Source organism: Ceratotherium simum, chromosome 25, assembly GCF_057802395.1.
Source record: "Ceratotherium simum simum isolate JZ-2026a chromosome 25, ASM5780239v1, whole genome shotgun sequence".
Taxonomy (NCBI): Eukaryota; Metazoa; Chordata; class Mammalia; order Perissodactyla; family Rhinocerotidae; genus Ceratotherium; species Ceratotherium simum.
The window spans coordinates 5,165,581-5,191,150 of NC_141924.1; the positions used below are offsets into that span (position 1 = coordinate 5,165,581).

Genomic DNA, 25,570 nt, shown 5'->3' on the forward strand with positions numbered 1-25,570 from the left:
TTGAAAAATGTAAGAACTATTCTAGCTTGAGGCAGTAAACAAATAGGGCCATATTTTGTCACCCCCTGACCTAGTTTCTCACAAACAAAATTATACATAAGCAAATGAGTTCTCTTCAAATTGTTTCTGTTATCTCAATCGTTAGAATAAATTTGCATTTTAAAACATTACAGCAAAACCGGCTGTAGATATATTCATTCATTACAGGAAGGAGGCCTCCGAGCCTTCAGCATGGCACTCAAAGCTCCTCTCGCACTGGCTGTACTTTCCTTTTCCAGTTGGATATCCTGTTCCACATCACTGTCCATGCTTGTCATATTGCTATACCCTGTGTCTGGCCAGCCTTCAGATTCAGATATCCATCCCTGACTGCACTTTGTAAATGTGTCTAAAAAAAACCAATTCATAATGTTTGCTTTCTAAAAATTTAAAACACATTCGAATAATCACTTAATTGATTTCACAATTGAGTGGCCACTCAAGATAAAAGTTCTCATGAAATACATTATAGTAAGCCTTGTAACTAAAGAAAAGTTGAGCACAGAGTTGAAGTTAAAATTTTATTTATGACCCACGTAACATAAAAGATTTGTTTTCCATGCTTCAAAAAGAAAAAAAGGTCTTAAGCTGGTCTCTGGCTTCTCTCTCATTCCCTACACATCTCAACCTTATGTTTCCTGTTCTTAACTTTCTCTATACCTGTGGGGAGCTACAGTGCCACCAATGGGGAGTGTCCCAGGGCGTGGCAAGAAATGTCACATCAAAAATAGGCAGCCTCTGAAACAGAAACCAAGCAGGCCTCTCCCCAGGCAACAGCCCTGCACCCAGCGCACTGTTTCTGCCCTGGGTAAACCCTGGAAACGCTTAAAGTGCTGCAGGTCCTTCACGAGTTTTGCCCACCTCACTCTGCAAATCCCCTTCACGTGGGCCATGGGAAGAGAATTTTAAGAGATAAGAACAGAACGGTTGGGCCTTACCCCATAGAATAAAGACTTGGAAAGCTTCGAATTTATACTCACTAAAAGTTAAAAACTTGGTCTTGTGCTCCACTTGTAACCTCTCACTTATCAGTCACAAAACGGACTTGCACAGCATGGAACTGCACTTGTGAAAAGGCCCTGCGGGTCTTCGGGACGCCACTTCTTAGTGAGTTAGACCTGCTGGTCTTTGGAACTGAAGTTACTAAAATTCATAATTCCAAAGAAGCGCTATTGATCTAGTCTTCCTTTTAAAAAACGTACCTTCTCACTAGCAGTGCCTCCAGAATCCATTTTTTCTTTACTATTTAACAATGTAACAAACATACTTTTCAATTTTTTTCTACAGTAACAGATGTTTCCACATAAAAATTATAAAATGTAAGTGTCTAGTTTCTTATTTTCTCTTTGGCAACTACTGTTGCTTGGACACTCTTCACTCTCCCTTTTTTATTAGAAAAAACCACCTTGACCAAAGGGCATGTCAAGCAGGCGTCAGGAATACCACCTATCTCGCTTCCTGCCTGTCTGGTCCCTGAGGTAGCTGTCCATCTGTCCTCACAAAGGACACCTGAAGTGTGTATGCTTCCCCTCCGGAGCAGCTAAACACACATAGTGGAACTCTTCACCCAGCCTCCAAGGGCCACACACCCACATGGCTCTTCTGGGGTATATGATGGTTTGGAACTGAGAGATCCTGTGTGGAGTTCTCTGAACATTCCTCATCGTTTGGGTATGGCACTGTGGTTACAGAAGGCTGGTTTTCAAGTTGCAGGTTTTATTGGTTTTAAAAATTTCAAGACCCTCCAGCATCATCTGTTTAAACAAAAAGAAAGGAATACCAAAATGTTAAATTTCAGCTTAAAAAAGTATTTGCAATAGGATTTCTATTTCAGAAACTGATTACAGTTTTTCTTATTAAAGACTTTGAAAAGTCTTATTTTCTTATTAAAGACTGAAAACGTGTTAAAGACTTTGAAAACGCCTCAGAAATAGTAGCCATTGTCTAGAGATGGCTTTGTGAGTTATAAGTACCATCAGGGACAAAGTAAATTATAACATTATGGGCTGGGCTAGTGGCGTAGTGGTTAAGTTCATGTGCTCTGCTTTGGCGGCCCCGGGGTTCACAGGTTCAGATCCCAGGCACGGACTATACACCCCTCAGCAAGCCATGCTGTAGCAGTGTCCCACATACAAAATAGAGGAAGACTGACACAGATGTTTGCTCAGGGACAGTCTTCCTCACAAAAAAACACAACAAATTATGACATCAGGTTTGCAAAGATCCGTGGAAATCTCAACCTATGAATATGAGTGCTTTTCTCCTTCTTAAATGGACTAGGGTGTGGGGGTAGTTGTCGTCAGTGAGGGAGCAATTTCAACACACATATCATGGGAGTCTGTTGAAGTGTAGAGAAGAATGAAGGCTCAGAGGATGTGCACAGAGGGACTGCCGTGCAGGTGGGAGCCTGCCACGTTCCTCTGAGCTCTCCAGCCTGCACGAGTCAGCAGCACTAAGAAGATGAACCTTGATCTCTGACCCACATGCAGAACAGGACAAAGCTTTCTGCAAGAAAGAGACCAGAGAGCTTTCTTGAAGTAGACATAACTGGCTGAGGAGAAGTAGGCTGCTGGTGTGGGTGTATCCAGGGGATCCCCAGCCCACAGGCTCGCTTGCCCACTGCTCTCTAAGGGGAGCTGACCTTCCTTCCACATATGGGGGCTGTGGGAGCTACCTGAGGAGGTTTGAGTGGGGTGGGGGCAAGAAGGCAGACCTGGGCAATGATCTAGGAGAGCAAGGAAGAGACGTTCCAGGGTGACAAGTAGGCAGCAGTCCAGAATGGGGCAGAAGGTCAGAAGATGTCTCAGGAAATGAGGGACAGTATGACTGAGAGAATGCATACATTTAAAAATACTGTGAAACGTTATTTTTTGGACAATGGGGAAAGTTATTTTTATTTTCCTCAAAAAATAAAAAGCAACACCAATATGCACAATCAAAAATGGAAGCATAATTAATGGAATGTAAGGAAAAAAACACATTTGACCTTGATATTGAGAACATGTCCTGCAACTGGCACAGGAATCATGATACTGAACCCATTAACAACACACAAGTTGTCTAACCAGGAAAAATATTTACACTTTTAATAAAGTAAATGCTTTTATTTTCCAACATTTAGAATCAACCTATAGACGGCCTGGAGGGCTTATTTCCTTTTAGTCCGGTAACCCTGGTGATCACACTGCCACTGTAAGAGCTGGCGGGCTGAGGAGGTGAGATGAGGAAGGGGAGGTGAGAAGCGGAGGGGTCCATTACAGCCCAATCCTCATACTGGGAAGTCAGAATAATGTAAACAAGCAGAGTATTTAAAGAACTAGAAATCGTTTACTATCAAACCTGGAAGAAGGAGAGGGAGGGGACAGCAGGAGTGAGCTAAGTCACCTTTCCTAAAGTCAATGGAGATGATCTATTTAAGTAAATCGTTTAAATAAATCTTTAAATAGTTTAAATAAATCTCATTCAGTGATAGAGGTAACAAAAAACAAATGACTTAAAGTGGTTTTCTCTGAAGATGAAGGTGACATGAGTTACGATCATGGTCACCCTTGGTTGGTGGGGGGTGATGAAAAGTGGCAAGTCAGGAGGGTGCTCCTCACAACGCTTTGTTTCTGGAGCTGGAGGGGAAACACGGGTGTTTCACTCTGAACGTTCACTGGGCTGACCTCACAATTTGCGTACTTTCTCTTTGTGTGCTTTTCTTCAATAACATGCTAACTTAAAAAAACAAATTTGTAGAAGTGGGTACCCCTGGGCATCATTCCTTCCACCCAGGGCCGAGGGGCGTTAAATAAAGCCCTGTGACTGAAACACCTACAAAGAAGGGGAACCTGTGATAGGCTCACGACAGAAAGGACGAATGCTTTACCTGTATCTGACGGTCTGAGTTTTTTTGAAACTTCAATTCCATTCTCTTCTAACTTCCTCTTCGCACAGTCCTGACATGCGTTACCTGAAAGATGAAAACTTGTGTTAAAAAGCTGATCTATTCTAGAATCCACCCTCTAAGGACCAGTTTATAAATCTGATTTTACTGGCCCAGTAATCCCTGCCATACACTACAGATTATGTTTATCAAGCTAATGCTTTTTTCAAAAAAAAAAAAGATGGTTCTGGGAGTCAAAGAAAGCAAGTGTAATAAATGTGTCCTTTCACATGGAAATAAGGTACAGATGGAAAGTGCAACTGTTATAATTCCTGAACGGAAGCCCATCCACCACTAGGAACTGTGCTATCCATGGATCCGCTGAGACACAGGCAGGGAACCCAGGGCCGCACACAATGCCCTGCTCCCCTGACCACAGCCCCTTCTAACACAACTGACCGACCAGCGTGGAGGAGCCTGGGGCCAAGCTCACCCCAGGGGGACGCCAGGAAGTCCTAACCTCAGTCGTGGCTCGTCAACTCATAAACAGGCAGAGTGAGCCCCCCAAGAAGAGCATTCACATTTCAAACAAGCATTAAATAGAAAATTTTTACATGAAAGCTTAGAAGCTTTGCAGTTAAGATTTCTGAAGGGGATGGGTCAAAGTTACCACACTTAGACCAAATGGTATCATACAAATAGAATCTTGTTCTGATTCCCCTGCAACTCTCGGTTCCAGGACAGGAAATTACTCTCAGGAGCCAGCAGAGGGCCCCTGTTTGACAAAGCTGTGCCTCCCAGTTGATGCGATGCATGTTTAATCCCTTCACTGTGGCAGGGACCATCATGAAGGCACCGCTATGTATGATCTCTGGGGTGGCTGTTTTAACACAGGCTAAACGTTTATGTGAGAAACACTTCTGTGATTTTGCAAATAGTGGCAGGAAGGCAACAGAACTGGTAAGTACAAGTCAGGCTGGTCAAAGTCTAGATCTGCTTTACCCAACAACGTGGTGCTGTCCACTCGATCAGCATCTGGAGAAGAAAGGAAAACAGTCAGCAGAGCCAGGACCTCAGGTCTGGTCCTCCTCGGGTTGGCCGGGGCGAGGTCTGCTGAGAGGCAGTGACGGGGCCCGGGACCAGGACCTGCTCGGGCAGGCTGTGGAATCGTGGGCTCATCACCGCCCTCTCCTCTCCACCTTCCCGGGACGACGTGAGGCCTGAACGAATGAATGTGTGAAGCTCTGGAGCCACCCGGCACCCAGGGAGCAGGGTGTGTACCTGCTGTCACTATTACTACCGTCATCACTGGGACACCATCCTCTCCGAACAGAACCTACCAATATAAGTACAAATGTCCTTAAGGACACGGTCACAGATCACAAATCCAAAGATCTTTCAGCCCCTGGGCAGCTTGTCGAATCCACTCAGCTGCCAGGCCTGGAAAAGGGGCCTGAGTGGGGACAGGAAGGTGCTCAGGGGCACGCTCCAGGAGAGCGAGCTCGCTGGGGGTGTATGTCAGGTCCTGGTCCTCCAGGCAGTGGGGTGTGTGGAGGCAGGAGAGGCGATGGTCGGGGCAGAGACGAGGAGAACCACTGCCCTCTCCAGAGCCACGCAGACGGGCCTGCCCGGGGACATGCTGACTGGTATATTTCCCCCTGCTGTCAGTCCAGGATCTCAATCCCAGCTTCAGAATACCTGGGCACTAACTAGGCAGGTTATTCACCTCTGAGCTCGTCTCGTCATCTGTGAGATCACCTATTTAGCAGCAACGGATGCTGTGACTCAGCATGAAATACAGTCAAGAATGTAAACCTCCCAGCAGCGTGAGACGCAGCACACACAGTTCCCTTCTCTTAGTAAGAAACTGGCTACCACCCTACTTACACTTTTATTAATGGGAATGCAACTTAAATCGGTCCATTTTGCTAATGATTAGCTATTTGCTAATGATTCTGAAAAGGACTAGTGGGAAAAAATGAAACTGTCGGATTATCTGTGCATGCAGTTACCCACGATCTTAGCATCCTCTAGGCCTCCCGGTCGCAGCTGGTCACATCCAGCTGTCTCTGCGCTTAACCAAATTCCACCATGTGGGCGGGCATCTGCGTTTCCTATTACAATTAAATTACAGTCCACACAGACCTTTCCAAGTTTGCCGTCATCCATGTTTTATGATACAGACTCAAAGCCATTAACTGCCCTTATGTCAAGATGACCAACTGAAGACTTGCTCAATAACCTTGGTCATTCCTGGCAGATGAACCACACCCCAAAGGAAGGGCCAAGGATAATTACTCAAAAGGTGTGTTTCACTCAGCAGGACAGGGAGAAGATGTTATTTGAAAAAAGAAAGAAGCCTTCATAAAATCATTTTGTGCCTTGGCAGTTTCAACTTTTAAATGTGGTGACAGGACAAAGGTGGGAGGTGTCTGCATTTGACAGGTCTCCAGGTCACAGCTGTGAGGCTGCTGGGCAGTGTTCTCGCTTGGTTAAGGTAACCTGAAGCGTGCTGTGCCATCTGACGCAGGAGTAAGTGTGGGCAACTATAGCACGGCTTTAAAGTGCTAGGTACAGACTATTACAGTCATACCAGTTACCCCAATCTTCTATTTTTTTAAACCACACAGAGATATTTTTTAAAAATAACTGGGGGGCTGGCCCGGTGGCACAGTGGTTAAGTTCACGCCTTCTGCTTTGGCAACCCGGGGTTCGCTGGTTCGGATCCTGGGTACAGACATACTTACCGCTCATCAAGCTATGCTGAGGCAGCGCCCCACATAGAAGAGCTAGAAGGACCTACAACTAGGATATACAACTATGTACTGGGGGCTTTGGGGAGAATTAAAGAAAAGAAAAAAAAAAAGAGGAAGATTGGCAACAGATGGTAGCTCAGGGCCAATCTTCCTCAAATAAATAAATAAATAACTGGAAGACTGGTGAATTTAATGGTTTGTAAAATTACATCTCGGTTTCATTTTATGGTGTGTATATTACATCTGGGAAAAAATTGGAAGAAGCCTACGGGTTTTCTGTATTGAAAGGAAAAAGAAATCCCTTACCTGGACTTCGCTGTTTGCAGATCTGTGTGGTGAGGTCTTGCACATATCCCGGAAAATGGTCAAAACAGTCCCCATAGGACACTACTTTAATTCCATGCAAAAGCATGTCTGCTTGATGCTTAAAGAAATGATCTTCATCCTCCTTGAGCACAACCATGTAGTGCTCTAAATCCACCTTATTCGGCACCGAGTAAAGGAAGAGAGCTTGGAATATCTGATCCCGAAGGGTCTCTCCACAGCCCACAAACAGGAAAGATTTGGTGCGGTACAAGTTCTGGAGAACTTCCTTTGAAAAAACCAACAAAGAAATAGGGATGCTCATCTGAAAGAAAGCAAGATCTTATGACTAACCATTAAGTTACATATCTGCACTTTTAAATCTGCTCCCTAACAGGCCTTTCCCAAGAGCCACGTGGAGAACAAAGTTAGGAAGGCAGCGCACACTCTGGACTTGGTGCTCAGATCGACCTAGCGCAGTCTGTGTGGAAACAGTCACGGGCGCCTCTGCCTTTCCAGGCAGAGTAACCGGGCCAGGGCCCCACCAATGTCCAGTGGAGACGCGCCTCAAGATAAGACTAACCTACTGCACACCCCTCCCCGACCCACCCATCTTGTCAGTGCACTTTCAACTCAAATCTTCTAGAATTATGGACAATTTTAAACTAGTAAAACATCAAATAGGGACATTAAATTTTTTCCGGTTCAGAACTGTACATGCAACACCCTGGAAGTAACGTCTGTCTCAATGGATCATAGATGGAACTTCGGTGGGGGACCTGGTGCCAGGAGAACGGGGTTTTGGGGAATGAGGGCAGGAGAGCTGAGGAGGGGACCCATGACAGGGACGTAAGGGAGTGGACACAGCAAAGATTACGTGGGGCCACTCAAGCATGCAGTAGAGACTCAGCAAGTCGACACCCTAACACCTCAGAGAGAGGTTCTGTCTCAGCACAGCTATTCCTATAACCCACCAACAGCGTTACTGATGCCCCCGACGAGCACCAGTCCGTCACCCACTGGGCCACACCTGGCCCTGGTCCACAGGCCCGGGGATGGGCACTGAGGAGGCCAGTGCTGACCCCAAGCTCGCACTGAAGCCCTGAAGACACGGTCGTTTATGAGTGCTACGTAAGAGTTCATAAACGCTGGGACGCCGTTTTCCACACTTCATTTTGTCTAGGACATCAGAGATGCCTCACAGAGAATGAAACTTTAAAAGTAGGTTTGAAAGCTAAAGAGATTGCTAAGTAGAGAAAGGAGAGAAGATGCCTGAATGAACACAGAAACATACTGAGTAGGGAGGAGAGGCCAGAGAAAAACACGACAGACCGTGCAGGGCCCTGTAAGTCATGCTGAAGAAATGCAACTGTATCCCTGAGCAACGGCGTCACTGCATGGTTACTCAGCATCTGTTCAATGTGCCGGTGCCCATGCCAGGCCCCGGGGATCCAGCTGAGGACCCCATCAGCACGCCCCATCCCTGGCAGCTGCGTGGACCAAGGGGCGGGAATGCCCGGAGCCAGGAGACTACTCAGACCCCTCCAAACAGCCAGTGGCACCAGGGGCCCAATGGGAGCATCAATGCCTAATTTCGGCGGTACCGTACCATGACTTCTGGGTCTTGAGTGACATCCTTATATCCCGATGGATCCAGCACCATCCCGCAGGGGTCTGTGTACAAGCCGTGAATGTGGAGGACTCCGTACCTGATGTGTCCTCTTGCCCACTGAAGGACCTACCAAAGATCAGGACAAGACAAAGACAAACAACCTGGTGTTATTCAAAAGAAAAGAGGAAAACATCTAAAATTGGATTCATGGTTTTTCAAACCTACGTTGGAAAGAGTAAGAGAGATGTCTCACTTTATAATTATACCTTTAAAATCTCAGGGAAACTCAGCTCTTAGCGCTAGTTACTCTGTCATATCATATCAAAAAGACAGAGACTGTTACGTGGAAAACACCTTTAACATCTGAGATTACAGCAAACTGTTAAGACTGATTATGAGGACTTTCTTTCTAAGTTACGTGTTTAATTACTGCTTAGGGATATATTGTTTTTATACCTAGAAAAAATATATATGGAAAAAATAATTTATCAACTAGCTCTACATTGATTTCATTTCAAGATACAGAACAAAGGTCCTTAAGAAGATGCACACCACGTCTATTCCGTTTCAGCTCCACGCCGGGGGCTTTCACATCAGCGGGCGGGACTGGCACCACCAGCCAAACACCCGCAGCTCTACCAACAGAAGCAGGCAGAGGAGCCAGCCAGCACTGCTGTGATATGCCGTCCGCAGTTTATTTCCAGAGACACGTTTACAACAGGGAGCGAGCCTCACAGATGGGACCGCGGTGCTGGGACACACAGAGCAGGTGTTCTATCACGTGTCACTAATGGCTCGAAAGGGCGCAACTGCTCCGTGAGGACAGCGTCAGCAGAGTCCCCATGCACCCCGCAGGTGCAGACGGCCTGCGCCCCATCGTGCTTTCTTTGCCATGCTCCGTGAGAAAGGCTGCCGGAGGGAAGCTCGTGGGGCCTGAGCCCAGGCCTCATGCCTCCTCAGGTCCCAAATGAGACAGGGTCTCTACCTGCTCCAGTTTCCTTGTCACAGAGCAGGGCTGAGACCTCTCTCCGGAGTGAACCAGACAGGCAAGAGTTTTATGTTATTACTACTAAGTAACACCGCTTGTCAAGCCGTGCTGTGGTGGCGTCCCATATACAGTGGAGGAAGATGGGCATGGATGTTAGCCCAGGGCCAGTCTTCCTCAGCAAAAAGAGGAGGATTGGCATCGGATGTTAGCTCAGGGCAGATCTTCCTCACCAAAAAAAAAAATGAAAGAAAGAAAGAAACTATGTCCAACCTTAGTAATAAAAGAAATAAAAATGTGAAATGTTCACCTATCCAATGAGTGAAGTGTATGTGTTCTGTGTTTCATACACGAGGTATTGGCAAGATACGGGAAAGGGATACACAGTTACACAGCTGGTGGGAGTGTAAACCGGTCATCTTTCTTGAAAACGATTTGGTAATTTATATCATCTGTCTTTAAAATATTCATACCCTTTGACCCTAAAACTCTTCTAGGAATTTATCCTAAAGAAATAAACAGAGGGACACAGAAGTGTAAGGATTTTCACTGTAGCGGTATTTATACTTGTGAAAATATGCAAAAAATGATAGAGGGAGGGTGGCAGTTATAACTTAGTCTTGTAACGCTATTGCCATTTAAAGTCACGCTTTTAAAAACAGCTTGGGGCCGGCCTGGTGGCATAGCAGTTAAGTTCGCTTGCTCCGCTTCAGCGGCCCAGGGTTCGCAGGCTTGAATCCTGGGCATGGACCCACGCACAGCTCACGAAGCCCTGTGTGGCAGCATCCCATATACAAAATAGAGGAAGATGGGCACAGATGTTAGCTCAGGGCCATTCTTCCTCACAAAAAAAGGGAAAACATTCCTTAATGACAGGAAAATGCTCACAGTATAATATTTAAGGAAAAAAAAACAGGATAAAAACTTTACATATTATTGCAATCCCAATTTGTAAAAAAACAAAAAGCAAATTAACCGAAATTCACAGCGAAAGGACTGTGGGTGATTTCACTTTTCTTAACTACTGTCTTGATTACCCATATTTCCTACAATAAATAAATGCCGATGGGAAGCCCTTGCAGATCTGCAGGACAGACGCCAAGGACAGTGGGAGTGACAGCGGGAGGAGTCTCGGGACAGGACGCGCATTGCCCTCTGTTCCCGCTCCCCACGGAGGAAGCTGGCAGCGAGCTTCAGACGCTCCACGGGGAAGGAGCGCCCGGGAGCTGACAGCAGCACCTCTTGTTCTCGCTCATTTTCTGCCCTCAAGAGGAAAGCTCCCTCCACACCTGCAGCCCTGCAATCACCACAGGGCCCTTTCCGCCACCCCCCACAGTCCCCCCACCGCCCGCACCTTAGTCTTGTCCTTCAAATCCAAAGACTCCATGGGCTTGTTCTGTTGCTGCCCGAAGATCTCCAGCAAGTTGTCATAGTTGGTGGTCAGGACCATGGTGCCCCTCTCCATCAGGCTGAGGATGGACTGCAGCACCAGAGGGTTCTGGATGTGCTGCTCCAGGTTGTCGAAAATCTCCATCAGGCAGTCCTGGAAGAAGTTGGGCTTGGTGTCGCCTGTGCGCTGGGGAAGGTGAACGGGAGTTACGGAACATCACCTCTCAACAACCGCCGGGCACCTCAGCAGCCAGTACTCTGGGTGCTGGGGACACCGCAGTGTAAAAAGAAACAAAACCCTGTCCTCAGAGTTTATTAAACTCTAGAGGAAGGAAACAGACACTGTGCAAACACGTGACACGTCAAGAGTGGTAAATGCCAGGGGAAAGGTCAAGCAGAGAAAGGGACAGGCAGCACGGGGCAGAGGGCATCAGGGGCCTCTGAGAGGAGGGAAGTCCCAGCAGAGCCCCAAGGAAGTGAGGCCTCTGGAGTGTTCTCAGCAGAGGGAAGAGCCAGTGCAAGGGCCTCGGTGGGTTCAGGGTGAGCAAGGGGCCCTCGTGGCAGGAGAGGAGTGAGGGGACCTGTCAGCAGGGGAGGCCAGAGAGGGGACCTGGACCAGATCGTGTGTGGCCTTGAAGACCACGGAACAGACTTCAGCTTTCCCTCTGAGAGCGGAAAGGTCCTGGTTTTCTCCTCACGCTGGTCTAGGAAATGGTGTGTCTTCATGGCATCTTAACAGTGGAAAGCCAGTGTGTCTTACTGCTGAGACTGAACAGGATGAGGAGTGAGACCTGGCCCTGGATGTGGCACCCAAGGTCATTCACTGGTGGCCCGGACAAGGCTGCTTCAGTGGAGCCTGGCTGAGGTGGACCCGCGAGGGGAGGTAAGCAACTGGTGACAGCAAGTACAAACACCTCTTCTGAAGAGTTCTGCTGTGAAGGGCTTAGGGAAATGGGGGTGGCAGCCAGGAGGATGCAGAGGTCAAGAAGTTCCATGCACTCACAGGAAGACCACCCCTTGCTCAGTCTCCACACCAGGGCTGGCAGGACGGGCAATGGAGCCTGGACTGTGCGTTCACAGGACATACCTCTGCCCGCCCTCCCCTCACCATCACCATCTGCCTTGGGAGTGTCCATCAGAACTCAGCACCCACGCCCTGTGTCCCCAGTTATGTCAGCTGTCACGGACTCCCAGATTACCCCCATCCCAAGGCTCCGGGCACTCCCTTTCCTGACACTCTCCTATCCCTCCCCAATCCCAAAAACCCTTCCGCTGCTCCCAGTGGGTCTGTCACCAGTAAAGTCCCCATCTTCATCCTCTTTTGTGAACATTCACCTCCTTCCTCCACTGAAAACGGGGTCTCCCCGTCCCTGAAGCCCTCACACTCCTGGGGCCAGTGAAGATGTGGGGGGCACCTGGCTCCCCGTCAAGTCTCTCCACTGTACTTCTGTCGGAGTTCATGGCGGGTTTCACGTCTACTTAGATGATCCCTTCTGCGTCATGGCCTCTAAATCCCTCCACCACTCTCCCTCAACGATCTTGTCCCATCTCAGCCATCCATGCCTACAGCCACATCCCAAACCTTCTCATTACCAAGAGGGGACCCTTTCTTTCCAGAACCTCTGGTCCAGCCTCCCCCTGTCCAGCCTTTCCCTTTCATCAGGGCCAACTCTCTAGCCCCTCGGCTCTCAGGACAACTTCAAGCCCATCAAGACCTGCACGCCGCTGACCTGCTACCACTGAGCCACTGTCTCTCACCCCCTGCCGGCCTAACTCCTCCCAGGAAGCAGCTCAGATTCCACAGTGCATCACTACAGCTCTCCCTTGAGTACGCCTGCAGCTTCCCTGCCCTTCCCTGGCTTTGCTGGAATTCCCTGGCAAAACCCCAACCCTCCACGTTGATAAAACCAACTCTCCGCTTACTCCGTACCTGTTCTCAACCTGCTGAACACAGCTGGGAAAAAACAGCCTTTCTGACGGGCCTCACTTTAACTCTTTTTCTATGGAAGTTTTCAAAAATACCCAAAAGTAAAGAGTAGAGTAGAATAAAGCTCCAAGAACTCATCTCCTTGGTTAAACAAGTGTCAGCCCAGCTGGCCCCTCTTCAAATGCCAGACCTCATGAGTAGGGGCCCTTGGTGCTGCCCGGCAGGCCTACGACATTTCTCTGGCCCATTGGCTCTTCCCCTCTTCTGCCCAAGCTGGGCTCAGCAACTTGTCTCGGAAGGGCCAGAGAGCAGCTATTTTCGGCTTCCCCGGCCCCACGGTCTCTGTTGCCACTACTCAACTCTGCCGCCGAGGCGTGAATGCAGCCCTGGACAATATGTAAACGAACGGGAGTGGCTGTGTGCCAGGAGAACTTTATTTTACAAAAAGGCAGCAGCCAACCCCTGGCCTCTGAGGCTAGTTGCCCCTTATTAATAGAACACCCACACGTGGTGTAGTCACCCAGCTAAAAATACTTTCCAGACGCTGGTAAAGCTAGGTAGAGCCACGTGTACAACTCGGGCCACCGGGATGAAGACAGAAGTGATACATGTGACCTCCAAGTCAGGCCCCTGCAGGGATGAGGCACACGCCCTGCACTTCATCCCGTCCCTCCCACGAGCTGGGATACGCCCCCCATTTACAGCAGGAGTTGGGGCAGCTAACTCTGAGCACGAAGTGGAAGCTGCACGAAGACGGCGGAGCAACGAAAGAGGAGCCTGGTCCCCACACTGTCAAGCCGCCACGCTCTCCTGGGGCCGCCCACCCAGATGCTTCTGTGAGAAGTATAAGTGGAACAACACTTAAGCCATGTAGTTTTGGGTCTCTTTTTACAGCAGCCTAAACTCTCTTAGTCTCCCTGATGACCACTGTCATGGTTTCATGCTTTCTCTTGTTAATCCTCCAACATCCCCTCCTCACTCTGACTCTCAGATGATGGGTGTGCTTCTTCAATAAATGCAGAAGTAACGAGAAGAAACCTGTCATGAGCCTCTACCACATCGTCTAGCTTCCCACTGTTTGCGCCCACACACCGCGGCTGACCTGTGTGATGATGACCTGGCCGTGCACCTGTCTAAAGCCGACCCCCTCCAACACCAGCCCCACCGACTCGAGGGCATCACTCAGCGACCGTCTCCTGTATCACTACACTCTTCCTCTCCACTAGATCATTTCCACCTGCAGACAAAGAAGCTCTAACTCCTCCCATCTTAAAATGTTTTTTAGGAATCACGTGTCAACTGAAGAGATGTGGCCGGCCTGCTTAGACCAAAACCATACCTAAAGGAGACCCTTCACTAAGTGACTATGAAGCCACAAGGTTTGTCCCCAGTCAGTAGGACGACATCCCTTTGACAATCTCACACATTCAGGCTCCATTTTAGGAGCCCCACACTGTACCTGGCATCACCTCTGTCTAAAGAGATGGTATCCGATGGACTAAAAGATTTCTGGCTCGTCAGCCTGACTCTGCTGAGAAATGAGCACAATGCAGCCTTGCAGAAATTTAAATATTAGATTCACAGATTCATCAACCTGGCCCAGAACCAAGTTAGCCCCAGGGAAACCTGAAGTTCTTGTTTGAAAAAAACTTACAGGTGACATCTTCCGGATCAGATCATGCGCGACAACCAGCAGGTCCCGGTCCTTCATCACTTTCCTGCGGAACTCGGCGACGTCCCCTGGGTGAAGCACCTCCAGCTGCTCTGCGGCCTCGATGACGGCCTCGATGCAGCTTCTCCACGAGCAGAGGGCGGGGATCCCTGGGGCCACTGCAGCACTGACACCGGTCCCAATGACCAGGAGCAGTTCCTGGGGCTGTTTCCGGATGAGACTTTTTAAAAACTTTCTACTTAAAAACAGAGAGAGAATGAAAGTCAACATGGAAGCACTGCAACCACGAAGAACAGTGCCGTCTGGGAGGAGCTGGGGGCGTCAGGGCAGAGGCACACACGCACGTCTCCCCACTCTGTACTAACTGAAAGATAAAGCCTGTGAATTACTCTTATGTGCATTTATTTCGCGCGTTCTATCGTCATTCCGTAAGGACTCGGGGACAGTCGTGTCTTGCTCATCCTGAGCCCCCACGCTGGTCAGCACACACTGACGTGATATGTATTTGTGAACAGAACGCTCAGCAACTGTCATTCCTTTGAAGCTGCAGAGAGCTTGTACATACAAACTACGAGGACCAAAGATCCCCACCCCCAGCGACACATCAGAAAATTCCTCACAAAATGCCGGTCTTCAGCCACTTACCAACCCCAACGCATCCCAGGGAAAGGGCTGCCTCTCCCGCATCCCTCTGACAAGCACGACCGCGGCCCACTTATATGTGAGCGCTCCTTCCCACGCAGCACCGCACCCCGTCCTAGACGTGACCCTCTGATCACTCGCTGCTTGGTGTGGAGACCAGGCTACGGTCACCTCCTCGGGCAGACAGAGAACTGCCTTCTGGAACATTTCTTATGTTGAAGCAAAGGGTGGTTACGTGGCCCTTGAGATCCCTCCTGACCAGTGTTCTCACTCCACTTCCGCCTTAGCAGGTGGAATAATAACTAAATAACACACAAGCAGACTCCGATGGATGCTACGAACCCGGTGGAAGGTGTGGCTGACTTCACTTACCTTGATTTCTGTTCACTTCTAGTTGTTGTCTTTTCCACTGAATCCATCTGTGAGCCCTAAAGAGAAAAATTAGTCAGCTGCGACTTCTACTTCCCAGATAAAGCTGTTTTATTAGTAGCCTGGAAGAGAGTTAAGGCTGGAATTAAAATTAAAGGTCCTGGATCTTGCTTTAAATTAGAATACCCGCAAAACATCATACACAAAAAACATACATCCAGAATGTTCCCTAAGCCACCATTCCTAAGTCTGTGTGCTGTATCAGGCCAGGCAAAGGCTGCAATTCAGATTCTCCGTAGCTCTACACTGGGCAGAACAGGAAGGAAACAACCATGCGCCGAGTACAGATGGTGACAGGGAGCAGTGCTGGGGGCTTCATGCTGGCCCCCTTATGACTCTATCCAGAAGAGCTTCCAGCTGACATGAACACAAAGACTCAACACAGAAGGAAGAAAACGGCAAACAGTGTAACACGGTTTCTCAGGGCCAGACAGGGTTTCTCAGGGGAGTGTCTGTGCTCTCGAGGGTTCTGAGTGTCATACTCGAGATGGACATGACACTTCTCAGCAAGTCTTCCGAGGGGCCAGGCCTCCCCTCGGCTATACTAAATCCAGTCCAAAGAAATAAGCAGAGTAAAGTAAAGACCCAGAGTAAAGGGTCAATTCCTGGCTTACATAAAACAGGAATCTTAAACCACGTAGGTCTCTATTGCCAAACTATGTCCATATTCTACAATTTTTCCAGAATCATCTTTCCTCTCTAATTCTAGAACTAATATTTACTGTAAACAAGGAAATATACAGAAAAATAAAGCTTAAAAAGCCCATAATCCTACTACCTATGAACAATAACTGTTAGCATTTATGTATTTCCCTCTGGACATTTTCCTTCAAAATTTTCAGATCATTTGAGACCATAGTTTATATCCTACTTTTTTCATGACTTATAATAAAAGCATTTCCCTTATGTTATTGAAAACTATTCATAGAGTTATATCCACGAAAGTCTCTCTTATCGACATGCCATCATTACCTACATCCCTAACGCGGATGTTACTACAACACCCTGACAACCGTCTTTGTGCCAAGAGCTTTTTACCTATTTTGAAATTACTTATTTCGGAGAGATTTCTGAGAAGCAGAACTGCTGAGTTAAAGAATATGAACACTGTAAAATATCTCAGTGCATACTGTCAAACTGCTTTCCAGAAAAGTGGCCAGCAGAATAGGGAAGTGTCTGTTTTGCCATATCCTAACCAGCACTGGTTGAAAACCACCCCTCTACGTGTGCAATGTTTTTTGTTCTCCTCAATTAGAATCAGGTCACTGAAAATAATTTTCCAGGGTAAGGAGACAAGGCTTAATCAGTCTATAAGCATCATTAGATTTTAGAGCTAAATGGGATCCGAAGAATATCCCTGAAAATGTGTATACAACTTTGTGCCTGGGTACATTCCCCACCTCCTCCCCCCGCCCCGGAGGAAAGGGTTCAGGGCTTCCATCAAACTCCCAAAGGTGTCTGTGACCTTCCCCCAAATGTTAAGAAACCACAGTCGGCAGGCCAAGAAAACGCTGCTCACAGATGCCTGTCTCCAGCCCAAGGGCAACGGCTGGCAGTCAGGGCTGGTGCCCGGTCCCAACCCCCTCCTCCTTCCCACTGCCAAGTTACTATCAGAGGCACCAAAGGTCAAATTGTTTTTTTTTTTAACCTACTAGATATTTTCTAAGGGAAGTAACAAATATTGGGGTTTTCCACTATATTATGTAATCCCAGCATAAGCAACCCTGAACCTCAGTCCTGAGATTTCAATGACTGACCTAACTATTCACCAATCCTCAGTTTTACCAACTATAAAATAGGAATTCTTACTAACTGACCAAGATTTGAAAGTTCAGGAGTCTCTCATATGAAAGCTGCTCTGGAAGTTCACATTGCTGAGTCAAACAGCTCCGGCTTTGGCCTGTCAATGAGCACCCCTCCACTTCCTTTCTTAACCTCCCACTGCAGGACGGGACTCTCGGAGTCATTCCTATCCAATCCCATGTGAAAAGCCAATGGGATGCTTATCAGTCGACTAATCCAATTGCTCCCCCATCCCTGCTCCCCAAAATAATCCACATCACCTTAAAATAGTTACTCCTTCCCACCTATGGGAAGGAGTCTTTTATCTCATCCTGCTCTACACAACATTTTAGAATATTTTTTAAATAGTCACCATGGTAAAGAACTTTAAAAATCTATTTCTAGTTCTTTCAATTATTGTTCAACTGCTTTTGATTCTCCATATACAAATGATTATAGTTACAAATCGAAAACTTAAATATTGCATTTACACATCTGCAAAGAAGTATGAACAAATTAAACTTTTGTGCACTAGACTTAACCCCAAAATTGAGTGATTTCAAAGTCTTCCACAAGCACAAGTCACCACCGTAGGGACTGAACCCTTACGCAGCAGGTGGGAGCCTGCGCTCCCTGGGGTTTGCTGCTGGTTTCAGGGCTCAACCGTCTCTCTCCGCCCGTCTGAGGGTGGTCTGCAGCTGGCTCCTCAGACAGCACCTCAGACAGAATCGCACAGGCCCGACTCAACAGGCAGATGCGCCTCCAGACCTCCTACTGACGCGAACCTTTTGGGGTCAAAGCAGCCGACACAGGAAGTACCCAACTATATTAAAACTCAACACAATCACTCTGTACTGATGAACTGCAGAGCTGCCCATATTTAGACACTTCGAGTTCGTCGTAAGGCTACATGTTTAAAGACATTACCTCATTTCCTGTTCTTTCAGCAGCACAATCATCAGAGCCAAATCTCACAACAACCTAGAAAGTATCCCAAATCTCTCCTTGTTTTTAAACCAAGGGCCAAGTCGGAGATTTCCAAAGCAATTAGTACCCGACCCTAGAAGTTCCGCTAGCACAAGCCTCGGGCGCTCTGCTCCCACCCCAACGCCATTCTCTCCGAAGCCAGTCAGATCCCAGACAACAGGAACAAAAGCCTTCCGAGACCTTGAGAAGCTGCATCTTTTGGTTTCCTTGGTGATCATGTCGTCTCCACGGTTTGCAGGCCCAAAGCCAAGTCATCATAGCAACCCATTTTTTTTCAGGGACCTATCAGCATTTTCTGAAAGCAAAATCAGGCCCCAGCACAGATTTGTATAAGCACTTCCCGTCCTTTTTATCTAAAGCCACGAGTACAAGTCTTAACAGGATGTTTTCTGCTTAAAATTTGAGATCACGCGGGCCGGCCCCGTGGCTTAGTGGTTAGGTGCGCGCGCTCCGCTACTGGCGGCCCGGGTTCAGATACCGGGCGCGCACCGATGCACCGCTTCTCCGGCCATGCTGAGGCCGCGTCCCACATACAGCAACTAGAAGGATGTGCAACTATGATGTACAACTATCTACTGGGGCCTTGGGGGGAAAAAAAAAGAAAAAAAAAATTGAGATCATGAGTATTTCACGAACTAGCTTCAGAGTGGCCAGAGCCGGCCTCATTCTTTGAATCCCCAGCATCCAGCACTAAATAAGTGTTCATGAAACTGAGCCCAACACAAAAGCGAATAAACTACAAACACCGAACATGTTATTACAGCTAGCAAACAAAGCCCCCCCCTCCCTGACCCGGAGCTAGACTGTTAATGACTGCCTCACTCACTGACTCTGGAATGGACAAGTGACTACTTTGGCGAAGTAGCCAAGCCACCTGGGACTACTCAGCACCAGCCAAGCATCCAGATGACCACAACTGCACGAGTGACCCCAGCGAGGCCAGCGGGGAGCTGCCGAACCAGACCAGGCGCTCGTCTGCAGAACTGGCCGTTGCCTGAAACACTCATTACACCACCATTCTACATTGCCACAAAGAACAGAGGGACGGGAAAGAAGCCAGAAGAATCAAGAGAGAAAAAGAGAACGGGTCAATAAGTGAAAGAGTGCATAAAGTTTTGAGGGAGGTGGAGAAAAATGTTTATCAGGAATAGTAATTATTAAAAGTGGCATAATAAAAAAACTTAAAACTAATCACTTTCTATTACAAACTACACCTTCACTTAACAAGCATAAACCATGAATTAGCAGTTTCAAGTCTGTGAGATACTCAAAAACGTCCTCAGAATAACCTCTTAATTTCTTTGCATAAATAAACTGTGATTTGGGTTAGAGTGGTATGAACGAGCATGAGGAGAGCTCCTGAGCACACAGCACCTAATTACACTGAAGGAAGGGTGCACGTGCGGTAGACACTCCAAATACGTCCCTCCTCCACAGCAGGGCGGGGATATTGCAAATAGTCACCAAAGTCTCCAAGTATTGGCTTTAACTCACCTGTAGTCGATCCATAGAGTGATGGAAGAAGATGCCTCAGAATCTGTGGAAAAAGTCAGACGCAGGTCACTGTGACTGCAAATGACCTGATTCGTGTGAAGGCCTGGCAACAGAGCAGGCTATGACTCAATAACACCACTCTGCTACTGTTACGGAGACATCATTTATACATGTGCTACTCAGCAGGCAGGAGACTTGGCAGTACTAGTAGTAAGTGTAATCCATGTAACCAGTGTGGTTCCTAAGGACTGGAATGTCCTTAGGGAGGCCACAACCTATCAACTGTACTCTGACTACACCTGGGCAGGTCTGGACGCCTGGGAGCCATAAAGCAAGCACCTCCCAGTCCGTCTCCACCTGTCAGCATTTTACAGAGGAGTGGCCCCGGCTAGTCCAGCTCAACGACACTGACACACACTGCTTGTTAACACCGTCCTCTCCCTTGACTCCGATTTGATTCCCACAAACTGCCTTCTTCACAGCAATCTGGTTCCGCATGTAGACTTGGGAAGGGCGCCATGGAAGCAGAAATCACTGGGCAACAAGAGTAAGTGTTCAAGTCCATCTGATAGCCATACTTCTAACCCCAAATGAGTCACCTGGGATCTGGATGAGGGATGTATTTCCAGTGTGATTAGCATGACTAGGTTCACCTGAGCTGGAAACAAGGCGCGCATGGACAAAAATTAAGCTTCCTGAACTGCCAAGGAGAGGATTAGCCCCCAAACCCCGACAACTCCACCTGAAGCAGCCCTGCAGTGATGGTGGAGAAAACCAGGATCTGGAGACAAGGAAACGCCACCACATCCCCAGCCGTGAGACCTCTCTGAACCTCAGTTTCCAAATCTATCAAATGGGAATTCCATCAGCAACATCACTGACTGGATTGTGGTGAAGACTTTAAGTGAGTCGAATACATGAAAGGTACTTTGTCAACTGTAAATTGTTCATCTATTACTGTAAACTTGTCTCCCTCAGCGACAGCGGGCTTGCAATTCGACATGCTAGCAAACGAAACCCAAGGCAGCCACTACAACTACACAGGAATTTAACCACAGTTCTGGTAAAACTTAACCCCAGCCACTACTAGTAAGGGATCTTCAGGATGAATTGTTTTCTTCAATCTACAGAAAATACAAAACCTTAATTTGAACACACGCTACCTAACCGTTCACTTTTTATTCAGTCAAAATGAATTATGACAGAAAAAAATGCTTATTCTGTAATGACCAAAATGTGTTCATTTGCTTCTTGAAACCAGTGCCTCCAGAGTTGCTTGGGTATATCCACTCAAATCGAGAAAACAACAAACCCCACCACTGATAAAAAATGTAAAGGTCACAGTTTCGTTCAAAAAGCAACACTAATTCCTGACACTTTCTGCACCCTTACTAAGGACTACTGAGGGAAAGGACTAAGCACTTTCCATGCATTATCTCATTTAATCCTCTCACAACCCTAGGAAGTGCTGCTATTGCTGCTTCTCACCTGGCCGAGGTGCAGACATTAAGCCCTTTCAAGAGGCAAACCACACAGTAAATGCAGTCTTGCACGTTTTCTCCTAACATCAGTGCAGCTCAGAATGGCAAACAAACATACCTGACATTTTACTAGGAACCCTGCCAACCGCTAACATGTTCACTGTTTAACAGTTCGCCCATCAGATGTGACACGTCGCGTAACTCAAATAGACGTGTTACTTAATGGTAAGCCAATGATGGTAAAACACACCAACACAGAGGCCAGAGGCCAGAGGCGTGCCGAACCACCAGCATTTCTCCACCCCAAGAGGAAAAGCGATGTTCTAGAAAGTAAACCTCCAATGAAACAAAATTATAGAATTCTTTTTTTTTTTTGTGAGGAGGACTAGCCCTGAGCTAACATCCAATGCCAATCCTCCCTTTTTCTTGAGGAAGAGTGGCCCTGGGCTAACATCCGTGGCCATCTTCCTCTACTTTATATGGGATGCTGCCACAGCACGGCTTACCAAGCGGTGTGTCGGTGCGCACCCAGGGTCCGACCCTGCGAACCCCGGGCCGCTGCAGCGAAGCGCGCGCACTTAACCGCTTGCGCCACCGGGCCGGCCCAAAAATTATAGAATTTTAGAGCTGGAGGAATCTTAAAGGTTATGCGATGCCACATACTCTAATTTTATAGACATGAAAACTGAGACTCTGAGAGGTAGTGACTTGGTCAAGTGCCCCAAGGAGTTAGGGGCAAGCTAGAAACTTGCTTCTGGCTCATGGCCCATAATCTCGCCACTAGTCCGGCCACTAACTGGTCCACTCTGACTCCAAAACCTCACGTAAGGCACTCGTTTCTACCTCTTTTTACCACCGATCTTTACAAATAAGCCATATAGTTTGGCAGATCTGCAGCTGCACCTGCTTCTTACTCCATTCATTTTCCAGAAATGCTAAGAGAAACAGCTGCCACTAGGAAGATCTGAGGCAGCAGGAAGGAGCCTCCGGCGAAACAACCAGCTCACAACAGCTTTCTGTTGGGTCTACGCTGGCTTATCACATCACTGTCTGGGGTCACTCCGGCAGGGAACAGATAAGGAGGGCACCTGGGGAAACAAGGCCACCACTCAGAGGATTTGGTTCTCCCGGCAAGGAGCCGCTGCGGGCCCTCGGGGGAAGGAAGCAGGATGTAGTAGAAAGAGCCCGGCCTTAGAAGTCACATGGCAGGTACCGCTGTACTCCTTAGTACAAGGGTAAGTTACTTACTCTCTCTGAGCCCCTACTTCCTTATCTGTGAAAAGGGTATCTTACACCTCACCTGGCTGTTGGAAACATTAAAAGTGGGGTAACATTTAAAAGAACAAGGCTATAACAATGTGTTTCCCACTACACCCTATGTATGTGATGGGATATCCTTCTTGGATTTAATTAATTAAAATTAAATAATTTTAAAATTCAGTTCCTCAGTCACATTTGAAGTGCTTGACAGCCACCAGTGGCGAGCATATTGGAGAGCACAGACACCAAACAGCGTCACCGCAGAAAGCTCTGCTGTACAGCGCTATCCTAGCGTCTCCCTCGCCCAAGTCCAGGCTGCGACAAACAAGTCCTGGAGATTTCTCTTCCTAAATCTCTCTCTAATCCATTCCCTATGCCACTGCCTTCAAGTCCTCACAACTTGTCTAGACCACTGAGAGCCACCCTGCTTCCAGTTTGAGCCCTTCTAGTGCCACACTGTCTCCAGAGTGACATTTCTGACACAACACATCTGAACTTGCCTCTCCTTCAAGGGCTTTCTATGTCCTTCAGGACCCCCAAGCCCACCTTCCAAACCCTCCACGATCTGCCCCATTTCTGAGGGTCAGCCTCTCTTCACCCTGCCCTGGGCTACATGGGCATCTCCTGTGTGGACGCTGGGCTCACCATGACACAGAGACAGTCACCCTGGTGAAGCCCTAGGGGACCGCCTGCCCTACAGGCAAAAAGACAAAACCTCGCCTGAAGGGAGAAAAAGTCCCCCAAGTCAATCCCCCAGCAGAAAACTGTGGGCTCAGACAGGAAAGAGCTGGAGTACCAGTCTTTTGGGTCTAGACTTAAGCTTAGCCATGCTTGACGAAGCCACAACCCCACTGCCACCACCCTGGTCCAGGTCGCCCCCATCTCCCACGTGGTCCTGCCCCCTCCCAACAGTTGTCCCACCCACAGCCAGTGCTTGTTCACAGACACAACACCCATCTTCACACCCTCCTTAAACCCCTCAATGGCCCCCACACCCTTCAAGTGCCAAATCCTCTGCTGGGCTTCAGAAGCTCCCAGTGCTTTGGTCCCGACTCCCCTCGAACGCCCCCTTTCTTGCCACTCCCCGACTCAAACCCTGCACTCTGTTCAACTCCCCAGTTTCTCCCATCTGGTCTCCTCCTGGGAACACTTCCCTCCCGCCTCTCCCTGGACCAACTCCTGTCGCCCTTCAGCTGTGAGTGGCTCATCACTTACTCAGGGGATGGTAGAAGCGTAATTGAAGAAAGGGCCAAGGGCATGAGCCTCCGGGAACAGAGCTGGATTCTCCCCACCTGAGAGTCCCTCCTACACCACCCTGAGAACCTCTCTCACTAAGGCAGGCAATGTCTCTCCAGCCACCCCCCAGGATGAATCTGTGCTCCAGCCACACTTCTTGGTTTCCAAAATCCGGGGGGCTCTGTGGCCCGCCTCTCTGCCTTTTCACATACAGGCTTTTGCCTGGAAGGACCCTGGCAAACTTCTCCACCTCAGCCTTCAGAAATCAGCTCACCTGATCACCGTCACTCTTCTCCCCTCCAAGAAGCCCTCCATAGGCCCCTTCCTGAGAATCCCACCCCCACCCCAGCTGAGTTCAACACCACTACACTATTACTATCACCATACAAAAACCACCTACTTGGTTAACCGCCCCCTCCAACCAGGCCCTGAGAGCAGGGACTGTGTCCTCTCTGGCTCCAGTGCAAAACCCTGGAAACCATCAGCCATTCAAAAACAATGTTAGTTCCAAGAAAGAAAACATTAGGAGGAGACAACCTCAGAGCGTCCGGATGGGCCCTAAGATCCTTGCCTCCTCAGTTCTGCCTCCCTCCCTCCACCACATCAGCTCTGTTCTCTAGACTCTTCTGCGGGGCCATATGAGTCTCACCAAAGAGCATTAAAAGTTAAACACTGTCCCTGCCTTGGCCTCAATGCATCCGTAAACACAAATGCAAATAGGTGCGCTCAGGCCGCACCCTCTGCTTGGTGACAAAGGGTCATCGGGTGACCCATTAGGGGCCTCTACTTCTTTTCTATTATCATCAAAAATGCACCAACCCCGGGAAGACTTGCACAGACGCCCCCGGGTCCACGGACGGAGGTGAGAGAAGCCCCGCCATGAGCCCAGCGTGGAGAGGGGGCCAAAGGGGACGAGCCCAGGGCAGGGGTGGAGAGGGGCAGGGGTGGAGAGGGGCTGGGGTGGAGAGGGGCAGGGGTGGAGAGGGGCGGGGGGGGAGGGGGGCTGGGGTGGAGAGGGGCAGGGGTGGAGAGGGGCAGGGGCGAGGGCGGGGATGCGGCCCGGACGGGGGCTCGGAGAGGGGGCGGGGGGGCCTGAGGCCTGGAGACCGGAGGATCTGGGGTGGTCTGGGGGTCCTCAGGGGACCCTCAGGGGGTCTCAGGAACCGAGGATCCTAGGGGTCGGGGGCCCCAGGGCGACGGAGGCCCTCAGGGGTCTCGGCGTCCAGGGGACATCCTGAAGGGTTTCGGGGTTTGAGTCCCGAGAGTAGAGGGCGCAGACCACAGGCAGGGTCTTGGGAGACGGGGGTCCGGAGGGCCCGGGGCTGGTCCTGAGGGGGCTGGGGGTCCTGAGGGAGAAGAAGAGGTCCTGGAACCGAGGTCTGTCGGGGTCCTGGAGCTGGCCGGGGACCCCGAGAGTGTCCGCGGTCCGGAGGGGCCGGGGCGGCTCCGCAGGGTCTCGGGGTCCTGAGGGGCTCCCGACCGGGCCCCCGGGCCTCACCTGCGGCGCCGCCGGGACGCTGGTGGCGCTCGCGCTCCCGCCGCCTCCTCCCGCTCCGCAGCCCCCAATCTCCGGGGTCTCGGCGAGGCGGTCTCCGGGCCGGGGGCTGCGCGCGCACCGGGACGGGAGGCGGAGCCGGGGCGGGAGGCGGAGCCGGAGCCGCGACCGCGCTGCCCTCCCCGCCACTCCCACGGTGCCGGCCGCCGCGCCGCC

The 25,570-nt window shown here is 49.2% G+C and overlaps 1 protein-coding gene across 9 annotated transcripts; it reads right to left on the bottom strand.

The window, feature by feature from the left end:
- Window positions 1–546: 546 nt before the first annotated feature.
- SIRAL2 (SIR2 antiphage like 2) lies at window positions 547–25,492 on the bottom strand. Of its 9 annotated transcripts, none has more exons than XM_087448755.1 (10): window positions 25,358–25,492; window positions 19,883–19,925; window positions 15,563–15,618; window positions 14,531–14,786; window positions 10,915–11,103; window positions 8,573–8,701; window positions 6,967–7,252; window positions 4,907–4,939; window positions 3,908–3,991; window positions 547–1,793 (listed from the first exon to the last, which is right to left on the bottom strand). In XM_087448755.1, the coding sequence occupies exons 2-10, from the start codon at window positions 19,895–19,897 to the stop codon at window positions 1,774–1,776; spliced, it is 1,068 nt and encodes a 355-aa protein (XP_087304881.1). In that variant the 5' UTR covers window positions 19,898–19,925; window positions 25,358–25,492; the 3' UTR covers window positions 547–1,773. The 9 variants fall into 9 exon arrangements, with proteins under 9 accessions (XP_087304881.1, XP_087304875.1, XP_087304874.1 ...); XM_087448749.1 differs by having other exon boundaries at window positions 10,915–11,136; window positions 14,531–14,783; window positions 25,358–25,491; XM_087448748.1 differs by having other exon boundaries at window positions 10,915–11,136; window positions 25,358–25,491.
- Between the last annotated feature and the right edge of the window lie 78 nt (window positions 25,493–25,570).

Bases quoted from the DNA above. Each gene is read 5' to 3' on its own strand.
- SIRAL2 (XM_087448748.1), bottom strand. The intron at 8,702-10,914 runs GTGCGGGCGGTG...GATCTTTGGTAG, and splicing joins ATTTGAAGGACAAGACTAAG to GTCCTTCAGTGGGCAAGAGG. The intron at 4,940-6,966 runs GTAAGGGATTTC...TTTCTTCTCCAG, and splicing joins CTGCAAACAGCGAAGTCCAG to ATGCTGATCGAGTGGACAGC.